This window comes from Gadus chalcogrammus, chromosome 15, assembly GCF_026213295.1.
Source record: "Gadus chalcogrammus isolate NIFS_2021 chromosome 15, NIFS_Gcha_1.0, whole genome shotgun sequence".
Lineage (NCBI taxonomy): Eukaryota > Metazoa > Chordata > Actinopteri > Gadiformes > Gadidae > Gadus > Gadus chalcogrammus.
Window position 1 is genome coordinate 23,559,183 of NC_079426.1, and position 27,125 is coordinate 23,586,307.

A 27,125-nucleotide genomic window follows, 5' to 3' on the forward strand; every position below is an offset into this window, starting at 1 on the left:
CTGCGGGTCGAATAACGTTGCGAATCTCATTGATCATTGACCATCAAGTACTTCAATCAGAACCGTCATGTTATTGTAAATATCAATACAGATATTTTAAAGGGGTTTAATGTTCAGATAAAATGTATTAAAACATTCATTGTTTGTATACGAACGTAAATTATAAAAAAAGAAATGTAGGAAACATAAATGTCCCTCCCTTTAATAACGTTTCGTTATTAAAGGTAAAAATACCTCTACTGCGAAAGACTGAACTAGCTCTCCTGCGATAACAATATGCTCCACATCTTGTTTCCGTTTTATTAAAACGTTTTAAAAAGTTTCGATTCCAGTTCAAAATAAGCGCAGCATAGCAGAGGATGGTTTCGATCCATCGACCTCTGGGTTATGGGCCCAGCACGCTTCCGCTGCGCCACTCTGCTGTCTGCGGCAACTAGGTGCAGAGCTCTATGTATCTCCTCCCTGCGCAGAGACAGCATTAAATAACAGGCAGCAGGTTCATATTAAGACTTATTTATAAAATAATTGTTTTTCAGATGGAATCATGTCGCAGTCTGAGCGCGCACACAATTTTTGCTCGCATAATTATTTTTTTAAATAGTTGAATATGTCAAAAGTTATAAATGAAAATACAATTTTAAATGATTACTGAACCCCTATGCATGTTATTTAGTTCCAAACATAGAAAGTCAGAAATAAACGTAGATAGCACTTTGTTTACTCTGTAGGCCTGTGTGTGCTGGTTTGTCTAGTCTAGTGGAACCAGGGATAAGGTTACAATGGGGATCCTATTGACCCTGCGGGCCTCTATGACACACTGACCCTCGGGACATTTATGCAGTAGAAAGAAATAGCACGATCTGAACATGCAAGAAACCTGTTCTCTCCACATTTTTTGTGTTATAACAAATATTAATTGAACAAAGCTAGTAGATTTCACATTGTTAAATGTCTCTGTCTTCGTACGAATTTAATAATATATTAGCTATTTAGAACCCGAGAGTCCTGAAAAGTTCCCTCACACTTCAAAATAACTATACATGTAGCAAATATGTCTCCTCTGTTGCCCTATCAATTTACTGCATGTTACAATAACTAGGATCAACTAAGATCACTGAGCTAAGAACTCAAAATGTCCCACCTCAGATACCTGCTTACCACAATGGATGAATTCAAACAGGATGGAGTCAATCCGCCATATATTTCCCATTCTCGAAGCGTTGTTACCAGACTCAAATTCTGTTGCCCATCCCACTGAGCAACTTGGTGGGGAGAACAGGTGAGACACACACATCCTGCTGGTTCCGGTGTGGATTGTACCTATGGATCTCACTAGGTATCACAAGCCTATCACAACCAGGCTGTTCTCAAAATAACAACATTAATTCAATGAAATAGACAAAAAACACATTTGAGAAACGTTGTAATACCGTAAAAACAAATAGAAATAGAAAAAAAGTATTAGGTTTCTGAAAAGGTAGACGGATACACAAAGTACTTTTATTTCACATGGACATTAAACCACATGTGGGGACAGGAGTCATTTAACAGCCATACATTAGATTAGACCCAACAGCCATCTTCATTGAAGCCACACCATCTGAAGTTACATAGATTAGTGATCAGGGGTTGGGATCATCAGGAAAAAGAAAACAAAAACCTATATCCACACACACACACACACACACACACACACACACACACACACACACACACACACACACACACACACACACACACACACACACACACACACACACACACACACACACACACACACACACACACACACACAGCAGCTTAAACAGTTGTATGGAACAGTTATTCGGAATTGAAGATATTCAAATGTTTTTTCCATGGGTTATTATCTTCAGTATTGTCAAATTGCACTAGTTGCAATTTGCTATCGTAATCAAAACATGTGTAAACCAACATGCCCTTTGTTTGATCCAATGGAGTCCAGAAAGTCTCTATGGTGTCAAATGTAGGGTATTAAAGTGATTAGCGGAGGAATTGATTGGATTAGCATCCTATACCAGCGTGCGATGTCAGAACTGAACTATAGCACTCTTTTTCTCGCAACGCTGGACCATCTCCATGACAACAGTGGCATCCTGCAGAGGGACCGCCTCCTCAGGCTCGGGTCTAGTAAGAGGGAAGTGTGGTAAACACAGAATAATGTTAGTTCTTACAAACACACAAACAGCGTTACGAAGCGTTTGAAATCACCATGGGGGCATACACTGTAATGGTGCATCTGGAAGAAATTGGGCGAGCATAAATTCTATGTTTATAGAATTTAAATAATTTTAAAGTTTATTGAATTGAGTATTCAGATATTACGTTTTGTTCTTTGAAAGCATATTGCTGTATATATATTAGGGCCCGACCGATTCATCGGCCTGCCGATTTAATCGGCCGATTATAGCCTTTTTGAAAATAATCAACATCTTCCAAAAAGATATTTTTTTTAGAAATGTTATTGCGCTTAGTATCCTGCAGATTGCGCTCCTACGCGCCTTGCTAACCAACAACTTTAGCTGGAGTAAAAAAGAGGAGATTGAATTTTACCGTACAACATGAAAGCACGCTCGCTCAGGCAGCTGCGCGCACACCTCACCAATGTACACAAGACGCGTTGTTTTTAGCATGTTGTGCCTGTTTTTCTTTAGGTCCCAGGCCATGTTAATTCGTTATACTGTAGACTCTAACGGTGAGACCATACTGCTCAGCACGCACATGTTAGTCACTGCGCACGACCGCAGCACATTGGGAGTTAGTTATTTATTTTACATTTTACATTACTCATTTTTGACTGTAAATGTATTCTAAAACACTCAAAGGTTCTGCATTCAATTCACATATTCATCAAAAGTGTTTAAAGTATATTTAAGGTATCAAAAACTATGTTTTATAGGCTTTTTTTGGTTTTGTTTTTAATCGGCCGATTAAATCGTAATCGTAATTTTTATCTGAAAATAATCGGCATCGGCACTCAAAAATCAATATCGGTCGGGCCCTAATATATATGGATACAATCTGTTACCTCAGTTTAAAGTAAATTCAGTGAAAACAATTGGTTGAACATTTTACACAATTTCTTGGTCATGTCATCATTGCCCTACTGCTCAAAACATCTATTTTCTGAAACCTTCATGCTTAATTAAAGTCAGGAGTCCTGATCAAAAGTAACTCTTCTAGAATAGTGATGTGGAAGGAGGTGAATCTGTGTACCCGAGTATTCCAGAAGACATCTTCTCCATTATGTCCTTCAGAATGTCTAGCAGAGACTGTTAAGGCACAACATGATCAAGTATGATAGTAACATAGTGTTTGGTGGCTCACAGCATGGTGTCACGTTTGTGTTAAAGGGGTAGTTCGGAATTTTGGACATAGGGCCTGATTCCGAAGTGAGCATTGCTATTCTATATCACTGGAGACAGTTTAACACATTTCATTCAGTCCTTCTAGTTGCAGAGTTCGCTCGTGCTAGGCTAGTGCAAGTCAACGGGCAATGCTAGCCTGTTATTAAAAACAGTCTTACCCACTCCACAGTACACCCGAGGTAAATCAATTATAACGCCAGACTATAGATTTAAATGTCTGTGTTGATAGAATAATGTTAGAAATAAAACTAACCATGCATCGCATGAATCATCGAGGGACTACTTTCTCAGCAGAAGCGGAATTCTACTATGCGCTGGTTAGGTTTGTAACCGAATCACGACAGAAGAACGTAAACAGAGAAGCGTGGGACAGAAGCGCAATTGAACGACTAGGCAACATGATGGTTCAGTGTGCTTTTAGAAATTGTAGAAATAAACGGTACAGATGGGCACCACAAAGTTTCCACCAATTTCCAGTGCGAGATCCAGAAAGGACTCAACTGTGGCTTGTTGCTGCTGGCTTTGACATCAAAACACCGGCTCGTACATGTACGGTTCGTTGGATACAACAAATTCCTCATAATCGTCTTCAAAAGCAGATGCATCGCTAACTCCTCCAAACGTGGCCATATCTTGTTAATTTAATACGCTTGTAGAATTCCTTCGTTCACTGTACTCTGCGTTTGTAGCAATGACAGCGGCAGGTAACCTAGGTATCAGTCCGCCGCTGCCGTAGCCTACGTACAGGAATATAAACACTGCTGCGGAGACCCCGCAATTCCCTCCAAATGCAATGCAATGCAAGGTTGGTTTTATTTCTAACATTATTCTATAAACAGACATTTAGATGTATAGTCTGTCGTTATAATTGATTTACCTCGGGTGTACTGTGGAGTGGGTAAGACTGTTTTTAATAGCAGGCTAGCATTGCCCGTTGACTTGCGCTAGCCTAGCACGAGCGAACTCTGCAACTAGAAGGACTGAATGAAATGTGTTGAAAACTGTCTCCAGTGATATAGAATAGCAATGCTCACTTCGGAATCAGGCCCTATGTCCAAAATTCCGAACTACCCCTTTAAGTACTATATTGGTGAGTGAGATGAACAGACCATTAAGGATACGGAGATATCGTCCTTGTTGCACAGTCGAAGCGGTCCAGACTTCCTGGTTGAGGAAAGTCACAGAGGCCGACTTCAAGTGGAGCAGTCGGCAATCTGGAGGATCCAGCTGTCAGGGGAGACACATGTTCACATTAACCACACACGTCCCCATTTCGCCTACGAGATAGGACCAGTCTGGAGTATGATCTAATCTCATTGAATACTCCTTTCATTGTACATAAATGATATGAAATCATCTTCACAGAAGAAGCATCATCTGTTCTAAACAAAATATTGCAAGAATTTAGATTCAACCTTTTCACTTCACTTGTGTTGCTTAGCACCCAAGTACCTGCAGCTCCTGGTGTGATGTCACCCAGTGACCCCCAACTCCCAGTACGCTGATGACCTCATGCTTGTGAGGGAGGCGATTTCCATTTGACCCTTCATCTTCCTGGAGACGTACTGAGCATGTGCAACACACACACACACACACACACACACACACACACACACACACACACACACACACACACACACACACACACACACACACACACACACACACACACACACACACACACACACACACACACACACACACACACACACGTTAGATTGACATTGTCTGATAAGCAAACCTTCAAACACATAATGGAAGCACTAAGGCCAGGTTCTCCGTAATGATGGACTCATTGCAAAGACGCAGCTAGCTGTAGAAACGCAGTCGAACATATTCCAGGCCTATATGTGGCGCTGTTTCTGCAACAGAACTCCACAAAAAAAATGTAGAAGAGGAGCCGGAGCATGCGAATCAACATGCCATCAACCCTGCGAGCTGTATACAAACATACAGTCGAAGAAGAAGAATCCAAGAACCGAAACCGAAGAACAACTTATATTTACCAAGACGGGTTTCACCTCGGAGGTTGCTACCAAAATAATGCAAATCAAACAAAAACAAATTAGACAGAAAGCTAACATTGCCCACCTGGCGGGTATACCACGAACCTCGCTGAACATACCCAGGCTTTCTTGGGAAAACCTGGCTCGGGACAGAGCCGCAACTCGCAATCAGAGTTAAATGGTACCATGACGCTCACTTTAGATTCAATTAGTTGAACCAGGTTTTCCGCTTTAGGTTCAATGCGTGTTCACATAAAAGGGGCGTTTATCGCGTCATTTGACTCACCCTTATGCAAAATCAATTGCGCGAGAGCGGTGTATTTCATCGAAGGCGAGCAGTGTATTATTATGAACTCCTACGAGGAATTGAAAGTTCAAATCACAGCCAAGGGGAACACGGTTGCCCATAATATGGCTAAGGTGGCGTGCTAGCCGACCATGTTAATTCGTAAGTGAAAAGATTTTGCATATTGACTAAAAAATATTATGCATCATCATGCCTTTTACCCCCATATATGTGGTGCCAGCACGCTCCTACGAACATGTGGCCAAGTCAAAAATAAATATAAAAATATTATTCAATGTGGTAAGTTGTAAGCATCCATTTGAATAATTTCAGGTGAATCTAGCCTATGATTCGGTTTTCCGACTATATGGAGGGGATTTTTCTTAAAGGTCCCATGACATGAAAATCTCACTTTATGAGGTTTTCTAACACAAATATGAGTTCCCCTAGCCTGCCTATGTTCCCCAGTGGCTAAAACTTGCGTTTGTTGTAAAACAAGCACTAGATGAACTGCGACATGCCGCCGGTTGCCGCGAGGCACCATTGCCGCAAAGCACCACCGCACGGCAGCGGGCAGCCGGCAGCAGGCAGCGTGCGGTTCAGTCTACTTCAGATTGATGTGAAAGTGGAAGAACCGGAGACGTCGCAGAAGCCGACAGTCGTTTGTGATTCATAATATCGTCTGGAGGCGCACACAGCTTTTGGCCGTGATAATATGTATTATATGATATAGATATCTATGTATTATATGATATTATTTAGATATAGAGCTCCAGGACTGTAACTCAAGTGTTGTACACTTCCTTGTTATTTGGATAACCGTTCTGCTTTTGGTGTTATGGGCGCATAACACGTCGGGCTCTCGTCTCTGGTATTTCTACGAGACTCGTAGTGGGGGATATCTCAGCCAGGGTTAGGAATGAATTGGGGGGGAAGGAACTTTGGCTTTGACTCCCTCAAGAACATGAACCACGGCATGGAGGAGAAAGGGATTTTTGGCGGCGAATGTCTCCCGCTTGAGCCCCGCTTCCTGCTGCCGAGGGACCACTGCCGGAGGCGGAGGTGCCTAAGAGCGCTGCCCGGCAACAATCCCTTTCTCCTCCTTGTCGCGGTTCAGTCTACTTCACACTGATGTGGACGTGGAAGAACCAGGAACGTCTGAGAACCCAACGTGGTCGTTAGAGATTCATAATATCGGCTCACAGCTTTTGGCCGTGATAATATATATTATATGATATAGATATCTATGTAGGCTATATGCTAATATTTAGATATAGAGCTCCAGGACTCCAGTGTGTTCTAGAAAATGTACAGAACACGGCTAAAGGCTGTGTGCGCCTCGCCATTGCGATACATCCACTGTAAACAGAGCGCATGGTACCGTGGCTGCAAGCTGCTCAGGGCCACACCCCCACCCTCCTCCTTGACCCGCCTCGCTCCTCCTCATTTGCATTATAGCTACAGACATCAAAACAGTGCATTTGGGGGAAGCTCAATGTGCGACTGGCTCGGAGTGGCTGTAACTCTGCACCACGGCTGAATTTCGGGAAAGTCTTTGAATACTGTGTTAGTTGCCCACTAATACCTATATTCAAGAATACATAAAATAGCATGTCATGGGACCTTTAAAGAAATCGAGATCTTTCGTGGTAACGGCTAACCCAGGCTTTCAGCTCAACATACCTCGCTAACCCTCTAATCGAGCTTCGTAGTACAGGCCCCTGGTGGTCGGGGTGATGACTTCATCATGTACGTATCTGGGGTTCCAATGAATTCTAAAACAAAAACGCAGGTGGGAGTTTTTCTCTCTTTCGGCCTGGGACCTGGTTTCAAAAGAGTGCGTTTGCCTTCTAGACGGTCGGCCCAAAGACTTCCACGTTTTAACACAAACATCTTAGCTGTACTGACAGGGCCCAAGGCCCCGTCCACACGGAGCAGATTTTTGGTGAAACCGCATAAGTCTTGTGCGCTTGGGCCTACCGTCCGGACAGATCTGGCAGATCCGGGTGTTACACCGAATTCTGCGACCCACCGAAAAGTATGACACCCGGGGGCGCTGTTGTACATTTTCTGCAACATGCACGTGTGCGTTATAACAAAAAAATAAAACATAAGATCTCCCCCCACCGGTGGGTCTTTCTTTTCTTGATACTAACATTAATTCTAAACAGCATTTTACACAGTAGCCTATAATAGGAAATGCTCAAATGTAAATCAGTGTAATTTAACACCGACTATAGCTTTTTATGGGTAAAGAAGCAACGGCGAAGGACCGTACTTAACGCCCTATCCATTGTATGGGTCTGTAAAATGCTTATCAAATCAATCAAATGTATTTATTAAGCACCTTTAATAAAAAGGTAATTGGTTGGGGGGAGATCTTATGTATGTTTTTGTCATGCCTGTCTACGCCTCAAACTCAGAAAATATGCAACAGCGCCCCCTGGGGTCACACTTTTCGGTGGGTGGCAGAATTCGGTGTAACACCGGCACCCGAAAACAAATTTTTCTGAAACCTCCAGTTTCTCCATTTCAGGAACTTTTCTGAAATCCGGACCTCCATGACTGAGGTCCGGATTCAAATAAAGGAGACCTATGCGGTTTCCTGTTTGGATTTGTGTGTACGCCTGAAATGCAAACGATGAAGTAATTTTTTTTGTGGGGAACAGTTCGATGCGTTTTCGCAATGAGTGTGTTTTTACGGAAATATTCCTGAAACTTATCAAAGGAAAACGGAGGGGAAAAGATCGTTTAGCCTTGTTTCTTGTTCCTCTCGGACTGTATTAGGGGTGTAACGATACATCGATGTAGATCGATACATCGATTGATTGGCGAACGATCCAGCTGCATCGATGCAACGGCCAAACATCGATGCATATCGCTGTATTACACGCTTTTATTATTATATATCTCCTTTCGCGGGTGTTTGTGAAACTACTTCTGCGCAAAGCGCCAAGCCGCTCGTATCCATTCACCGGTTAAGCAACAGCGAGCACATGCGTGAGCGCGAGGATGTCTAGTTTCGTTTTGTGTTGCCAGATTGGGCATACGTCCCGTTTTTCCAGCCTAACGTGATTAATAGTAGCCAAATCGGGCTGAAAAATGTGCCCAATCTGGCAACACGGACGGCTTATCTTTACAGCCAAGATGATTCCGAGGGATGTTTTGTTTTTAGAAGAAAACTATCCACACAGATCGGTTGGGAATGGTCTACGTTCAAAATGAAAGATCATTACAGGCTCTTTAATTTAATTCAAGCCATACAAAACCTTTGGCACTTAAATGCAATTATGTGGCACTTTATTATTTGTATTAAAAATGGATTGTTTTTGTTTTCAATATCCGGAAGAGCAAAGAAATAAAATGATGAAATTATAATTAAGTTGATGTGAGTTGATGTGATTGTAAGAGGTTGTGTTAAATGGGCATATGATATCGTCTCATATCGATCGCATGCCCCTGAATCAAATCGTATCGTATCGCGGCAGACTTTTGATATCGGCAAATATCGTATCGTTGTCCAATGAATCGATATAATATCGTATCGTGATGAAACCAGAGATTTACACCCCTAGACTGTATGTTTGTAAACAGCGCACAGGCTTTATGCGCATGCTCGCCTTTTCTTCTTTTTTTTGCTGGCGATCTGTAGCAGAAGCAACGCCCTTTATTGGCCTGGAATTTGTTTCTACAGCTCGATGCGGTTCCACAATGAATCCTTCTTTACGGAGATATTCCTGAACTGCATCAAAGGAAAACGGATCGTTTTCGTCTGTGTGGACCGTGCCCAAGGCTAAGGAAAACATACATTTGCATATTCATTCAAGCATTCAAATTCCTTCAATGAGCCCTTCAGTTGACATACAAACACAACCAGTGTATTCACCTCCAGTGTCTATGACTATGTCCACGCCTAATCCCCCGGTTTCCTCTAGAACATCTGAAAGCAGGTCCGAAGACCCTTCAAACACTGGAATCACCCTGGCTATAAACAAAGGAACATCAAAGAAAAGAGGATATACAGTACTTTGACAAGTTTGAAATACTGAAATAATTGTCTCACCTACTAGATGCTCTTGAACTACTTAGTGGAGAAAGACAGAATAGTTTGGAAGAGGTGTGGAATCACGGACAAAGAACGGTTGAAAAGGCCTCCAGGAGCTTTACCCATTCTTCAAATGTTTCAGTGTCAGGAATTACATTTTGGTGTTATTTAGCAACAACCTTAAAAAAACTAGCAACTAAAAGTTGATGGGCGCGGAATGGTGCTCGCAGCGTGTGCCTTTTTCTCCTGTTGATAACAATTTAAATTAAAATGTGGAGATCGAATACAGACCTAAACTTGTCTGTAGTTTTTCAAGGAATGTGTGTTGCTCCGGCGTGTGTGAGGTTGCCAGCACTTTGACTCCATGGTAACTTGCGAGCTGGATACACAGGAGGCCAAATGTCTGGGAAGAAAAAAGGAGATACGTAACACACACACACACACACACACACACACACACACACACACACACACACACACACACACACACACACACACACACACACACACACACACACACACACACACACACACACAGTTTTCATCATACGCTGGCTCCGTCCATGACCAAGAGTGTGTGTCCAGCGGCCATTCGGGCGTGTGTGTGTAGGGCCGTATAGGCACACACTCCATCACGTATTGCTCCTGCAACGCATATCCAGCTCAACTTTTCTGGCTTGTGTACTGTAAAACACACAAACACACCACACACACACACGATTAACAATTTACCTAAACCTAAACTAAACCCAAAATATATTTGTATATATTTCGACTTTAAACTGGACAAGCATGCACAAGTGTATGCATTTATTACCAAGAAGGTGTTCATCAACATCGATTACATCACACAGTCCAGACCAGGGGTATTCCAAAGGCAGAATACCTGGAAAAAGACAGCATGGCAGAAAAAGGTTTAATTTACAATATCACAATGTACACAGACAGAACCACACACACACACACACACACACACACACACACACACACACACACACACACACACACACACACACACACACACACACACACACACACACACACACACACACACACACACACACACACACACACACACACACATTTCTAGAGCACTTTTTATAAAAAAAAGTGAGAGATATAGAATGAACCTTGGTTTAAAAGTAAAAAGTCTGTATAAGGGACCAAAATTGACACAGCACATGACTCAGCTGTGCATGTGAGAGTATAGGAAGTCACCTGCTCTTCGCCAAGGTAACAATTATAAATCCTGCAAAGAGAGGTCTATTTTGCAATAAAACAATATTAATGCATGGTTGTAAATGCCTGGCATGATGTTGATTGTTTGAGTACCGGTTGATGGAAATGAGCCTTCCTTACCTACAACTTCATCGTCTGGGTGGAAGGACGACACAAGGGAGCCAACTGCACAACCCAGTGAACACAAACAAAATTTACTTTTTACATAATATTATTTATAATAATAAAAATATTTGTAGTTTTACGTTGTATTTTCACCTGTATTTTCATTTGATGTATTCAAATTTTAGGCAATTAATACTACAGCTCTTTTGTTATAACCTACACTATTAAACCTGTACACTTTTAGACTGCATTTTGTTGTACTATTTGAACAATGTGCATGACAACAAAGAAAAAAAAGCGTCACCTTGCAGGACGACCCCTGCTATCTCTCGACCAACCGGAATCAAATCCCTCTGGATACCTAGGTCAACTAGCAGCTTGAAACAGATGTGAAAAACAGAAAGATAAACAGTGAAATGTAAACTGTTATAGCCCTGAATTGTCTTTGGCTGGGAAAGTCTGGTGAAGGGTTTTCCTCACCCGTGCTCACAATACAGGACTGTGCCCTGATTCTGATGCCAAAGACAACTTCCAGACAAATGTATACAGAGACCAGGGCCCCGTTTCCCGATAACGATGGATCTTCGCTAGTACGATCATTCTCCCGATGGATCTTGCGATCCATCGATAATTTCTTTGTCGCGTTTCCCGAAACTCCTCTTAACGTGAACGCGCATTCGCTGCACTCACGACGTCGTAGGATTGTAACTGTCTACTGACACGGTTCTGAAATGGGCTCCGTAGGAGGGGGAGACGCAGGAATGTCGCAGGAAAATTGTGTTAAAAAGGGTTAAAATATATCCCCATCAAGGACAACAGCAGAGTAGCCTACGAAAAAAATAGACTGCAATTATATGAATGCTAAAGACATTAAAACACAATTGATTAGGCTTAAACCGACATATATCAGTCCTAATCCTGAATGCACTGTGCGTTTCACGGCATTTTCCCTCCTGAAATAATTCCATATGACAAAAAATTAAAAATAGCTTGTGTGACAACTACATTTATCTTAATGGGCTGATTTCTGAAACATGCTTTGCGCAGCAAAGAGAGCCGACTTAATCTGATTCCGCATAAGGGTTTCCTTGATTGATAATTTGATTGGCTATAAAAGCCCCTCCGGAAATAGGGTAAGGTATGTATTGATGAGGAATACAACGAAGCCCACCGTCTGGCCCGGTGCATCGTTGAGCGCACGATCGGGAGGTGGAAGTTGCGCTTTAGATGCCTTCACAAGTCAGGCGGAGGGCTCCAGTTTTCGCCGGCCAAGTCATGCGCCGTGATATGTGTGACGGCTATGTTGCACAACATTGCAGATAAGGCTGGGGTGGCATTGCTTGAACCGGAGGACGCTGAGGACGATGACGACGAGGAAGATCGGTGTGAGGACGGCCTCCCTCATAACTACGCGGCTGGTTTTCATGCGCGTCGAAGAGTGATTGAGACTTTTTTTTAACCCCCTCCACCCTCCCACATGTCACTAAACTTTCCCGTCAACATGACCAATCCCCACCATATCCCAGCCTTTTGCCTGCTCCTTTGCTTGTTTTTTATAATTTATTTTATTTCTTTATTTTTAATTTCTTTATTTTTTTTAAATTATATTTTATTTTTTACATTATTTTAAGCTACGTTTTATGAGTAGCCTATGTCAGTCTGCACAAATCCCCCCACTTTCTCTCACACATTTTGAGTGCCCTGGCTGCGCAAACATTTTCTGGACTGTCCCGTTTTATTTTGGCCATTTTAACATCTTTGTTAATAAATTAATTCATAATCTTTATTAATTACCAAACTAAGAACATAAAGGCGCAATGCGTTTTAATAAAACGCATCCAATAGACGGAATGTCCGATGGGGACGCCACTGAGGCTATAGCTGACGATGCTCTTAGCGTCCTACGAGTACCTACGAGCACCCCTGGAGTACTCGTTAGCTACGAGCGTTTTCAAGACGTTCGTTCCCTACGATGCATTCGGGAAACGCGGTGAAAACTCTACGATGCCCTTTCGACGCACTTCACGATCCACTTAGGCTAACAACGCTTTCGGGAAACGGGGCCCAGGTCAGTTGAGCCAGGATCCATTCTAAACGTTTTGATTTTGACCAGAGTCCCGGCTGATCTGCAGTGACACATCTTTCTACGACAATGTCTGCAATGAACAAATGCAGAAGAAACTTATCCAAACCAAACCTCAAGGATGGGGACAAACGCAGATGCTCTTTGGTGTTTAGGCATGAAGTAGAGTACAGGGTTAATTCAGCCTCAGGATTATGATTATATGTTTAACCTGCCCATGTTAATTGATGAGAATATACTGTGTTAACGATACTTGCTTATACTTTGCAAAAATAAACTGCAAGGACAAGATATTAGCTTCGGAGGGCATTTTTTAGATGCTTGGTAAACGAAAAGCAGTGTTCATTGTGTATCTATTTTGGAAAAGAGTACATACAACACTGGTAAAGGGGGGGGTAAAAGCTGGGGGTTCCTAAGTTGTGCCAATGTGTTTAGCAGCCTTAGTGAATTACTGTTTTATGCCTGCATCTGCTGATAACCTAAAGAAAAAAATTGTGAAGACTACACAACTTTGAAACATGAGACTTTGAGCATAAGTGTTTTCACCATCTGGCGTTCAGAACGTAATGGATGCTGCCATCTTGTGGCATTTTTCCACAAATTATTGTTACATCTTTTATATTTTTTATCATATCCAAGAAGATTAATTGGCAGTCTCGAAAATCTTCAAATATTAAGTAATTTAAATGAATGTCAGTGAATTTACTATCTATTGACAAATGTGGGTAAACATTTATGCATTTGCCCACTAAGCCTTTGCAGTATTATTATTAATGTGACTAATGCCGCTTTTCCACCGCACATGTAGCTCGACTCGACACGACTCGACACGGCAGCAGCACGGGTCGTTTTCCACCGCAAATACCAGCATGGTTGCCATGTCGCTCTCATGACTTCGACACACTCTCTGGCCAATCAGTGGCCGGCCGTCTGCCGACGTCACCTTTTAGCATCGGCTCAGCCGCTTGGAACCTAGAGCGAGGCGGTACTAGAAAAAGCAGCCACTTCAGGTACCAGATACCATGTCTTCGCGGTGAGTCGAGTCGAGTCGAGTCGTGTCGAGCTGGTACCATGCAGTGGAAAAGCGGCATATGGGTGCACTCACACTAGGCCATCTGGCCGTGGCCGTTTTCACACATAACCGTGCTCAAATGGCCCCATTGTTCTCTGGCCTGCACTCACACTAGGCCACGGATGCCAGGGTTGCGGCCCGCGGGCCGGACACGGCCCGACAGTATGTCACATCCGGCCCGCGGGTTGATAAGGGGAGAATATATGTATTTATTCTTTTTTGGAATCCGTCAGTTGGTCTGTTACTGCTGCTGGTCTGTTATGATTCAATAACTGTTCATCCCCCATTCTCCATTCCATTTCGAAACATGTTTAGAAAACACGCTTGTTTCATTAAAATGTATTCATCAATTAAGGCCGCCACCAGGGGGCGCCCCCAACACTTTTGCCGCCGTCATGCCAAATTTGTTCCGGCTGCCAAATTTGTACCGGGCGCGTCATCCATACGTAATCCATTCCAAACCTGCCTGGCAACAGATGATCGCGTTGTTCGTTTCCTGGCAACGGACGATCGCGTCGAATGACGTGAAAGGTTCCCGAACATTCGCGAACCTTTAAGCTCTTTCATTCGCACTAGTCCGTTATCTGTATTGTGCTATTTCGTCCTTGACCTGCTTTAAACACTCAGTTTACTTGCTAAATTTGATTAAACAATTAAATACGATACAAAAATAAAGTAAAAACAAGTGTTATCTAGCGATCCGTTTTCTGTATTATGTTATTTCGTCTTTGGCAACCTGAGCGCGAATGTTTTTTTGAAACCTGCCCGGTAGGGCTGAACGATTTCAGGGAAAGATTGCATTGCGATTTTTCTGGCAGATATTGCGATTTCGATTTTCTTCACGATTTTCTTCAAATCAAGCTTCAGTGCAATATTCATTATGTACAGTAATATTTACAAACATGAAATCATACCATTAAAACATTACATGCCATTACTCTAATGTAAGAATGAAAACTAAAGTTAAGAATTTATTTTAAATGTATTTATTAAGAAACATAAATGTAAACTAAAGTCCTTGACCAATTGCAGTTGTTACAAATGAACTAAAAGAGCCATCTTTGACTGTCTTAACTTAGAAAAGTACTACTACTTTTTAAGACAGTCAAAGATGGCTCTTTTAGTTAATTCGTGCATTAGAGTATAACAACAAAGAGAGAGACGTCAGAGAACCCAACGCAGTCTATTCATAATATTGTAATGACCACGGAAGAGGCAGTGAATGAAGTATTGAATAGACAGAGATTTAATAGATAGGCCTACCTAATAAACCGTTGGAACACACAAGACCATTGGGTAGGTGACCTTGGGTGTCTTGAAAGGCGCCTCTAAATTAAATGTATTATTATTATTATTAAGACCGGAAACATAGCAACTCCGGTAAACAAACCCCGAGAAGCCCAATCCCTATGAGAGCTCCCCGCGCTACGGCCGTCCGGCGGTGCACAGAGCTTTTGCCCGTGATATTATGTATACAAATATTATATTACGATACTATTATATAGAGCTCCGGGAGTCGCAAACGGCAACATTCACTTTCTCCTCCATGCTGCAGTTCACCCCGGACTGAACTGCACTGAGTTTGACGGTTGAACGCTGATTGGCTGTTACGTTACACATGTGACTCAGTGGCCACGCTGTTGAACGCATGTTAACCATTGCAACGCCGGTAAACAAACGCCGGTAAACAAACCCCTCGAAGAGAGCTCCTAGCCCTACGGCCATCCGTAGGCTCACTCAGCTTTTGGCCATGATATTATCTATACAATTATATTATATTAATTCGCGTCTCTACGTTGACGCGTGAACGCACAGTAAAACCGAAAAAAACGTGTCTTTGGCGATCCCGAGATCGCGTTGTCCGAAATCGCGATTTCGATCAGAAAACGATAAATCGTTCAGCCCTACTGCCCGGCAACGGACAACCCTTACGTAATCAGTTGACAACTGTTGACGTGCCCGGTACAAATTTTGCAGCAGGTACAAATTTGGCATGACACCGCCCCCAACGCATTTGCCGCCCTAGGCGATCGCCTAGTTCACCTGTGCAAGCCTTCGATAAATAAAATAAAAGTAATTAACAGTTTATACGTGTGTTATTAATAGGAAATGTGTTTTGTTGGCACCTAGTCTATTTTGTTGCATTTCTCATTTATAAATGTAGGCTACTTGCATGGATAGGAAAATGTTAAGTTCTTACTCTGTGTTCACACCAAACGCGACGGGGCGACAGGATCCCATACAAAGTGAACGTATAGTTCACTTTGTATTTTCGTGAGAGAAAACGGCGACAAGTTTTGATTTGTCACGCCACACTTGCCGTGCACAGGCGAGCGCGTTCACGAGAATTTGTTGCAACTTTGACGCGAATTTTGACGCGAATTTCGTGTGATGACAGCCAATCAGCGTTCAACAGCGTGGCCACTGAGTCACATGTGTAACGTAACAGCCAATCAGCGTTCAACAGTCAAACTCAGTGCAGTGCAGTCCGGGGTGAACTGCAGCATGGAGGAGAAAGTGAGTGTTGCCGTTTGCGACTCCCGGAGCTCTATATATAATAGTATATAATAGGGGTGTAACGGTACACGTATTTGAACCGAACCGTCACGGTACAGGCACTTCGGTGCGGTTACAGAGGTGTACCGCGGTCCGTAAATGTGGCGTACATATATATAGAGCGTTAATATGGCGAATGTAAAGGCTTGTTTTGCGGTGCGGAACTTAAAACTTGAAGTCGGAGTTCCCCCCGGACCGTTTAGCCTTGTTAGGCTCGGCTCCCACGTGCGTGAACTCCGCGTAGTAGCAGTAGCAGAGCGCGATCGCGACTGTGTGTGGATTGATGTCTACTAGCGAACTGAGAGTGAACTGCATGGCGAGCGACAACAGAAAACCGGAGCTTGAAGATGCCCCCCTGTCATTTAAATCCCAAGTGTGGTAGAACTTTGGATTCCAGGTTAATTATCACAATGGGGAAAGACGAGTGGACAAGTCGAAAGCTGTGTGCAGACATTGTTCAACAGCGATCGTCTATGCAAATGGAAACACATCGAACATGCACAAAATTTTCGCCCCCGGTACAATGTTAACGTGACAGCACCATCCAGGTGTTACTGTCACCGCTGCGAAATGAAAAAAAGTTGTTCAAACCGTTCAAACCCAGCTCCCTACACTATTTAATCAACCTCTACACATCTGGGAATTCAGAACGGGCAAATGCCATCACCAGGTCTATTGGTGTTTTCATTGCCTCTGACCCACGAGAGGCAATGAAAACACCAATAGATTATTAAATACATAAGCTGTAATTTAAGTTAAGGCTGCAGTTGCACTTTTATTTAATGATTGATATTTATATTTATGAGAACTTCAGAGCTTTGGAGAGCTGCAGGAATATTTTCTTTAAACCCTTAAAGTTTACATACTCTTATACCAGCTTAAAGAGCCTAGACTGAGCATTAACACTGGATTTTTCATTTTTTCTTTTATTTGTATGTTTCATACTGACAGCTAAAAATGTTGTGTTTAATTCGTTACTAATTAAACTTATGTTCGTTCTGTCAAGCAATCCGTTTTTTCACCATAACTATGAACCGAACCGTCCCGTACCGTACCGTGACTTCAAAACCGAGGTATGTACCGAACCGTGACTGTTGTGTACCGTTACACCCCTAGTATATAATATACTATAATTGTATATATAATATCATGGCCAAAAGCTCTGTGCGCCTCCGGATGGCCGTAGCGCGGGGAGCTCTCATATGGATTGGGCTTCTCGGGGTTTGTTTACCGGCGTTGCTATGTTTCCGGTCTTGTGTGTTCCAACGGTTTATTAGGTAGGCCTATCTAATAAATCTCTGTCTATTCAATACTTCATTCACTGCCTCTTCCGTGGTCATTACAATATTATGAATATACTGCGTCGGGTCCTCCGACGTCTCTCCCTCTTCCACAAAAGGTAAAGACATGCAATGGTGGTTACCTTGTTGTGGCGCGACAAATTCAACAAAACTTGCACAGCGACAGATTATGATGTGTGGCGCGCCAAAACTTCGGCGACAACGCGAACGGGCGAAAAATTTCGCGTTTGGTGTGAACACACAGTTAGAGGGGAGCTGTCTCCTGCTTTAGGCTATGTAATTGTAGGCCTCATTGTGAGGCTATTTTGGGGCCAATGCAATTTATTTTTGATATCTAGGCCTTCAAGCATAATTTAAAATAGCCTACCTATCCATGTGTTGAGGCAGTGTTTGGCCTTTTCAGGCCTTTTCAGTCCGAAAGTGTAATCCCGCCCCCTGAGGTCTCTCTTGAAAAAAATCTGGCCCCTTGACCAATTTCACCCTGGCATCCCTGCACTAGGCCATCTGGCCGTGGCCGTTGGCCGTCGCAACTGTGGCCTGGCCACGATAGGCTCTTGTACATACGTCATCACGTCGTAACACGTCATCACCAAGCGTCCGCTGCATGGACCATAATAAAGTCTGCCGCCAGTCAGAGTTTTAACAACAATGGACAACAACACAATAGTGTTGTTGTCACCTCGAACAAGTTTTTTGTGCTCTCCTTGAAAGAAGGTGGTAAAGTGCACCAAAGACACAGCCATGTTCCGACTGCGGGATCTGTTTGCGAGTTTTGGTGACGTATATCATACGCGTCGAGAGCAGCGGGAGTTGTAGTCCACAAAGCGCCCCGCACAAAAACTAACCGTATCAAACTCCTACCCGCTAAATTATAGTTTTCTTTGCATGAAAAATTATCATTTAAATCCACAAACAACATATGTGTAATCCGGGGCATATAAAGACTGGGATCAGAAAATAATTACTTCCTCTCCATTGACTCCCATTCATTTATTTCGGTCTCATAGGTCCCATGAGCAATGGCGACTTACGAGCTCTATTATGTCCGCGGCCGTCGCATGGACTATACGTCATCCAGCTCAGGTTGCATAGCCGTGCGTGTGCGCGTATCGGCTCATTAGCATCTGTACCGTAGCGGCCCGTACCGTAGCAGAACACCTCTCCCAAGTGGCCAAATTGGCCTTGCCTGGCCAGACTGGCCACACTCACAATGGCAGATATGAGCACGGTTAGGTGTGAAAACGGCCACGGCCACGGCCAGATGGCCTAGTGTGAGTGCACCCGCCTCGTGCCCACTACCTCCGTCCGTTGACTGATCCCCATTGACTTTGAATGGGGACGGACGCGCAATGCATTGTGGATCCGTCCGTTCCGTTTGAGCCATCGGCTCCGTCAAAAAGTTGAACAATTTTCAACTTTTTCGGCAGCGACGGATCCGTCATCCAATAAGATCGCGTATGCAAATTTAAGCACTGTGACGCGACTCGGGCTCTGACGATACTGGAAAGCGGGAAATCTTGCAATGACAACGCCTTCCCACGTCCTTTGACTGACGGTGCAATGGGCATGACCCTACATGCCCACTGCACCGTTAGTCAACGGACGTGGGAAGGCGTTGCTGACTGATGGGGGAGTAGTCTTTGCAGAGGCATCCGTCAGCCAATCAAATCGCTTCACCGGGTTCTTCCCGCTTCTTCCTGCATGTTGCGATGCAAGATGACCCGCTTTCCCGCTTTCCAGTATCGTCAGAGCCCGAGTCGCGTCACAGTGCTTAAATTTGCATACGCGATCTGATTGGATGACGGATCCGTCGCTGCCGAAAAAGTTTAAAATTGTTCAACTTTTTGACGGAGCCGAAGGCTCCAACGCAACGGACGGATCCACAATGCATTGCGCGTCCGTCCCCATTCAAAGTCAATGGGGATCAGTCAACGGACGGAGGTAGTGGGCACGAGGTGTGACCCTACATGCCCAATACCTCCGTCAGTCAACGGACGTGGCTGACTGATGGGGGAGTAGTCTTTGCAGAGGCATCCGTCAGCCAATCAAATCGCTTCGCCGGGTTCTTCCCGCTTCTTCCTGCTTGTTGCGATGCAAGATGACCCGCTTTCCCACTTTCCAGTATCGTCAGAGCCCGAGTCGCGTCACAGTGCTTAAATTTGCATACGTGATCTGATTGGAGGACGGATCCGTCGCCAGAGGTGGGTAGGAACGCGCTACATTTACTCCGTTACAAATACTTGAGTAACTTTTTGGATAAATTGTAATTTTAGGAGTCGTTTTATTGCAACATACTTTTACTTGAGTAAATATTTGAAGAAAGAACGGTACTTTTACGCCATTCCATTTGGCTACGTGACGGTCGTTACTTTGTTTTTTTTAGATCTTTTCTTTTATTACATGTGAGATCTATTTCTATCACGTGAATATTCCTTAGCCCAAGTGAAGGAGTTCAAGTACCTCGGGGTCTTGTTCGCGAGTGAGGGTACTATGGAGCGTGAGATTGGCCGGAGAATCGGAGCAGCGGGGGCGGTATTGCGTTCGCTTTACCGCACCGTTGTTACGAAAAGAGAGCTGAGTCGCAAGGCAAAGCTCTCGATCTACCGGTCGATCTTTGTTCCTATCCTCACCTATGGTCATGAGGGTTGGGTGATGGCCGAAAGGACGAGATCGCGGGTACAAGCGGCCGAGAGGCAATTGAATAACGCCTGCACACACACACACACACACAGGCACGCACGCACGCACAACGCAGAGTGGTAATCGGGAGAGTTGGGAAAATTCCCTGTGGCCCGTTAACGTTTCGGGGGGCGCCGGGTCAACGTCGCAACCAATTCGGTTTTGTCTAGAGGGGAGTAACTGAGCGCCCCCTCCCGAAGTGGCACAGCCCAGGTCGGCCTTGAATTGCGATTGGTCAGAAAGACGTTACAGCTAATGACAACATTGAACTCTCATGCAGGCTCGAACAGAGTGACACACACACACACACACACACACACACACACACACACACACACACACACACACACACACACACACACACACACACACACACACACACACACACACACACACACACACACACACACACACACAGGCACGCACGCACGCACAACGCAGAGTGGTAATCGGGAGAGTTGGGAAAATTCCCTGTGGCCCGTTAACGTTTCGGGGGGCGCCGGGTCAACGTCGCAACCAATTCGGTTTTGTCTAGAGGGGAGTAACTGAGCGCCCCCTCCCGAAGTGGCACAGCCCAGGTCGGCCTTGAATTGCGATTGGTCAGAAAGACGTTACAGCTAATGACAACATTGAACTCTCATGCAGGCTCGAACAGAGTGACACACACACACACACACACACACACACACACACACACACACACACACACACACACACACACACACACACACACACACACACACACACACACACACACACACACACACACACACACACACACACACACACACACACACACACTTTTTCACCCACTCCGTATAACAGTTATACGTGTATTGGTTTTAATTAATATAATTTTGGATAAACCGAATTTATTTTAATTTTATTTAAAGGTTGATGTATTTAATTTTGCAAAGATTTAATTTGGTATTGTTTTAGTTCAAGGGTTATGCATTTTATTTTTAAAGACCTTATTTATTTTATTTAAAAGGATGTTATTTACATTATCTTTATTTGAACATTGCTGTTTTATATTTTGTTGGTGTCTATTTTGTACCGTTTGTGTTGCTCTGTTTATTTAAAAAAATAAATCGGAGAAACTCAGTACTTGCACTCTTGAGTACTTGAGTAGTCTTTTCACTGCATACTTTTTTACTCTTACTTGAGTAATTATTTTTTACGAGTACTTTTACTTCTACTTGAGTAATTATAATCTTAAAGTAACAGTACTTTTACTTGAGTACATTTTTAAGCTACTCTGCCCACCACTGTCCGTCGCTGCCGAAAAAGTTGAACATTTTTCAACTTCTTGACGGAGCCAAAGGCTCCAACGGAACGGACGGATCCACAATACATTGCGCGTCCGTCCCCATTCAAAGTCAATGGGGATCAGTCAACGGACGGAGTGGGCACGGGGCGTGACGCCCCGTGCCCACTACATGCGTCCGTCGACTGATGTGGGAAGGCGTGGCTGACTGATGGGGGAGTAGTCTTTGCAGAGGCATCCGTCAGCCAATCAAATCGCTTCGCCGGGTTCTTCCCGCTACTTCCTGCTTGTTGCGATGCAAGATGACCCGCTTTCCCGCTTTCCAGTATCGTCAGAGCCCGAGTCGCGTCACAGTGCTTAAATTTGCAGACGCGATCTGATTGGATGACGTATCCGTCGCTGCCAAAAAAGTTGAACATATTTCAACTTCTTGACTGAGCCGAAGGCTCCAACGGAACGTACGGATCCACAATGCATTGCGCGTCCGTCCCCATTAAAGTCAATGGGGATCACGCAACGGACGCATGTAGTGGGCACGGGGCGTTGGGCGGGCCGTCGTGGCCACATCCTCATAATGAATTCAAGTCACCAGCGGCGTAGTCAGCGACATATTTCCCCCACCCAGCAAGGGCTGTTCTGACACTTTTTTTTTTTGCCACGTCTCGCTTAAAAAATAAGAATATCTTCCAAAAAACACACAATAATTTCACAATTAATCAAACAATGACCCGAAAATCCTCACTAATAATCTAATAATCAACATAGCAATGATTGAACAAAATTAACAGATACAATGTCAGCAATTGTCAAACTAAACGGATCAGCTGTTAAATGTGAACTGTAGAAGAGTTTAAATACATTTAAAAATACATATGAAATATATATTTATAACTACTGGTGTTGCTGTTATTGTGTAGCCCCAGGTTCCTAGTCCGCTTGGTTCCTTCTGTGAATTAGGATATCGTCCAATGTGTGTCTCCAGTTTTCGCACACCTCCGAAGACAAAGGGTCGATTAACACAAGTTCCTAAAAAGCTATACTCATAAAGCTCTAGTGAGTAGGAATTTTTACGATGGTTTGAAGATTATGTCGATTGTTGAAGATCTGACCAGACAATCACAACTTTCAGACTTTGTAGCGAATCACATTTGTTACAGGCCTATGTGGCCCTACAGCAGCTTGACAAGTACATTCGTGAGGAAGAATGATAAAATAATTGCATTTGGAACAGTGGGTATAATGAGGAACTAGGAAAATATCTGGAGGTTTAGCAGGCAGCGCGAGCCATCGCAATAGACCGACATTCAGAATGCAGGCAGTTTCTCCCTACCACCTCCATGGCTCTTTACAGGAATAAGCGATTGGGTGGATATATAATATAGGAGCTATTGTCATAAGTTACCTTGAGGTCGAGAGGACTGAGTCCACATGCCTTCATCTTAACCCTGACCTGGTGACTGTCTACATTGGCTGGGAGAGACTAAGGACAGACAGAATCAAACGGAGAGAGAGAAACAGACATGCAGTTAGACTGATTTTTATCTTCGTTGGGTAACTACAGACATTAAACGGAGGGGAAAAGGCTTACATTGACAATGAGCAGATGTACATTTCTATACTTATTTTATGCTGTTTGGCAGCAAGCTGCTTGTTTCTTTACACATGTAGCCTGCTACATCCATTTGCTTTCAAATAATTAATAATTGGGTCCAACCGTTTTAAATTAGGCTTAAACTATTATATGTGTATCATAATAGCGTTACTACAAGTGGACAGTAATGCTAATTTATTACACATTATATGACTGGTTTGAAAACATTGTGCTTCCCTTTCATTGACTTGGTTTCATTCACCTACCCAAGAATGGATAGTAATGCAATCGTGCACGCATAACCTGGAAAATAAAGAGCCAGACTCACCATCTCCTGAATAACAAACTTGGTGTCCGCATCAGTCTGTCCGAGTCGGCAGTACAAACCCTTCATATTGGTAAACCTTACCCTATGCTTGGCAGAGACAACTCAGTGAACTCACTCATGAATTACTCTTACGCCAAACCGTCTCTTTTGAGCAGCGCGATTCGGTCCACCCATGGGTCCACCCAGCTCTGGGTCCACCCATCTGCCTTCTTCTTCTTGTTCTCTACAGACATGGGGGCTGTTGGCAACAGCGCCAACTGCTGGACCGACTGGATTACTATTTAGAACATAATGCAAAATTTAGGCCAATCATACATTGTACAATTATTTGATTATGAAAATAATTGTCATCGTTTTGATTGTAAAACCTTAGATTGCATATCCCATTGATCATTAATTCCATTTATACTAAGATGAAATGGGCTTGTAAGAAGTATGTATATGGCACTGTTTGCGCCAACAGCCAACTATTGATGCACTGGTTGATGATATTTTTACGATATTTTAATAAAGTGGGCATGATCATATTGTATTTATGCACAACATCTCGCGATAAAGCACCAATTGCCATTTCTACATACATTTCTGTGAAATCTCGCGATATCCCACGATCATTACCCCATTTTCCAGCTCTCCCTCGGTCGGGATTTCGGATCTGAGATATTCACAGGAAAGGACTTTGGTGAATTAAAAGCGTATTCGAAGGTTATACGTTGTATGGTTACATCATTTCACTGGGATCTACTTTATCAAATAATATAATGGAAATTTGACTATGAGGTAAGAGCAGAATACAAGACGTATGATGTGGAAGAATGTCCTGAGCGGCTAACGAGCTGACGTTAGCCTCTGGACAGCTAGCCTGATAGCTTCATTAATCTGTTGTTATCCATGGGGTTATCCAGGATAGTTGCTCATGTTGTCCTGTGTGCTAGCACACTGGTTAAATTACAGATTTGTGTTCGGGTCTATTAGCCTGTATTTAACAAAGAGCTGGTTGATACAGCTTCAGACTGCTGTTAGACTGATGAGCAGGAGCAGCAGCTAAATCACAGCATCAGCAGGCTGGTTTTGACGCTGGATCTTCAGTATGGGGAGGGTCCCCCTCCTTCAGTTTGGCTAGGGTACCCTTCCTTCAGCGTGGGGAGGGTCCCCTTCCTTCAATGTGGGGAGGGTCCCCTTCCTTCAATTTGGGGAGGGTCCCCCTCCTTCAGTGTGGCTAGGGTACCCTTCCTTCAGTTTGGGTAGGGTACCCTTCTTTTAGTTTGGGGAGGGTAACCTTCCTTCAGTGTGCCTAGGTTACCCTTCCCCTAGCGGGTACCAGACATGAACCCATTCAATACAACACAATGATGTACTATCAACTTCCTTAAGTCCATGTATGAACACTAACCTAAGTGCTACGTAGATATTACCCTCACGTCCAGTGCTAGTGAGAGGCATTTGTCAGACGAACAAGTTGTATTTGCCCACATTGTGCTCTTGGGCAAGAGGAAATTCTGCCAATACCTACTGTACACCTTTAAGATCCATGCAGTATGGTCGCATTCAAATATCCATGTCGACTGTCGTTGGTTATGTGCACACGTTCTGCATGGCGGTGTGGACATGGGAGGTCTCTAAATTATCTCCAGCTGCAGCCAGGGCGACCTAGGCGATCGCCTGGGGCAGGAAATGTGTTGGGGGTGCCCTCTGGTGGCATCCTTAATTAATTAATTAATTAATTAATTAATTAAACTACGAAACAATCGAAATGAAACCAAACATGTTCCCAAATGGAACGGAGAAGGTAGGGGGCGCACCGAAACCCTCACCGTAGTACGCAGGACAATGTGATAAGCTGTTTAGAGATGTGTAATGAGGAAGTGAGCTGGAGCTGATACTACTGATTTGTAGGGTTGGAATATTCCAGGAATTTTCAAAGCTGGAAACTTTCCATGAGAATTTATGGGAATCAACCCGGAATGTACAAAATGAAAGGTTGGCTCATAACATTGGACTTAAATATAGTTTGGGAAAATATATTTTAGCATAATCTTGACTAACACAACCAGATTTCATGCAAGTAAACTTGAATATCTATGCTATTCCGCAATCACGCTGCTTACTGCAGAGCTATTGAGACCACACCCCCTACATACGCTTTGCATTCTTCCATCACTTGTGCACTGATGACAAGTAGTGCTGCACGATTAATCGAATCGCAATCGCGATATCAGCCTTTGTGATTGTATTATCGCAAAAGGCTATGTATTTTCTTATTGATTCGATTTAGTTTATTTAGTTGTACTATTGAGAAAACCTAAAACGTTTGCACAGCAGAAATGCCTTTATTTTGAAAATGATATAGGTCTATTTATTTAATTTAGTAAAATATTGTTATTTTGAAAACAGTACTGTACACATTCGTTTTTTTTGCTAGTTTAAGTTTTTATGTTTGAGTTGAGAAAGAATTTTTTTTAAATTATCGGTAATCTGTGTTCATTTTCCTTGATAACCAAGCAAGTACACTCATGACACCATTTGTTTATTATATCGTAATCACAAATCGCAATATTGTCCACAATAATCGCAATATGACTTTTACCAAATTGTGCAGCACTACCCTGGACCACACTTTTGAGCCCAGAACATATTTAACTCAAAATTCATTTTTTTGTTCTTCAATCAAAGAATAAAATAATTAGAACTTGTGAAAGTTCTACTTACAAATAAATCTGATAAAATTTATTTTTTTAAATTTTTGTAGTCTTTTTATAATTATTTTATCGTGTTATTTTGCATGGATGTCTACTTATTAGGGCTGCAACTAACGATTATTTTAATAATTGATTAAATCTGTCGATTATTATTTCGATTAATCGAATCGGATAAAAAAAAGAAACATTTGGAATTGCCGCATCTTTATTCAAAAACTGAACATTGCTTCAAATTCACAGTGCAAACTGAAGTTTAAAAACACCAGGTTATTGCTCCAACGTCCCGGAACTATTAAAAGTAATATTAAATACAAAAAAAAAAAAAACATAACTGGGATAACACAAAAAAAAACATACAATGTATGATATACTTTTATATGTATGTAAGGGATGTCCATGGTTAACCGGTCAAACCTATTGATACCATTTTCGAGACTCCTTGAAATAAAACTTGTAATATTGCTTTAATTGCTGATAAGATG

At 43.0% G+C, this 27,125-nt stretch overlaps 2 protein-coding genes across 9 annotated transcripts in view; one reads left to right on the top strand and one right to left on the bottom strand.

The window, feature by feature from the left end:
• Positions 1 to 636: 636 nt before the first annotated feature.
• On the bottom strand, positions 637 to 25,625 carry cryzl1 (crystallin, zeta (quinone reductase)-like 1). Of its 5 annotated transcripts, none has more exons than XM_056610291.1 (14): positions 25,458 to 25,615; positions 24,526 to 24,599; positions 23,945 to 24,221; positions 23,428 to 23,505; positions 11,372 to 11,444; positions 11,083 to 11,127; positions 10,541 to 10,609; positions 10,274 to 10,407; positions 10,015 to 10,126; positions 9,565 to 9,663; positions 4,839 to 4,951; positions 4,508 to 4,613; positions 3,235 to 3,280; positions 648 to 2,145 (listed from the first exon to the last, which is right to left on the bottom strand). In XM_056610291.1, exons 3-14 carry the CDS (start codon positions 24,008 to 24,010, stop codon positions 2,049 to 2,051), a joined length of 1,038 nt encoding a protein of 345 aa, XP_056466266.1. In that variant the 5' UTR covers positions 24,011 to 24,221; positions 24,526 to 24,599; positions 25,458 to 25,615; the 3' UTR covers positions 648 to 2,048. The 5 variants fall into 5 exon arrangements, with proteins under 5 accessions (XP_056466268.1, XP_056466266.1, XP_056466265.1 ...); XM_056610290.1 differs by having other exon boundaries at positions 25,454 to 25,615; XM_056610292.1 differs by having other exon boundaries at positions 654 to 1,600; positions 2,037 to 2,145; positions 24,526 to 25,616.
• The window catches only part of itsn1 (intersectin 1 (SH3 domain protein)), a 98,475-nt gene continuing 95,907 nt past the window's right edge, over positions 24,558 to 27,125 (top strand). For all 4 annotated transcript variants that reach the window (XM_056610286.1, XM_056610283.1, XM_056610285.1 and 1 more), the window contains exon 1: positions 24,558 to 24,724. The gene's annotated coding sequence lies outside the window, so the exon portion shown is untranslated. The remainder of the gene's footprint in view (positions 24,725 to 27,125) is intronic.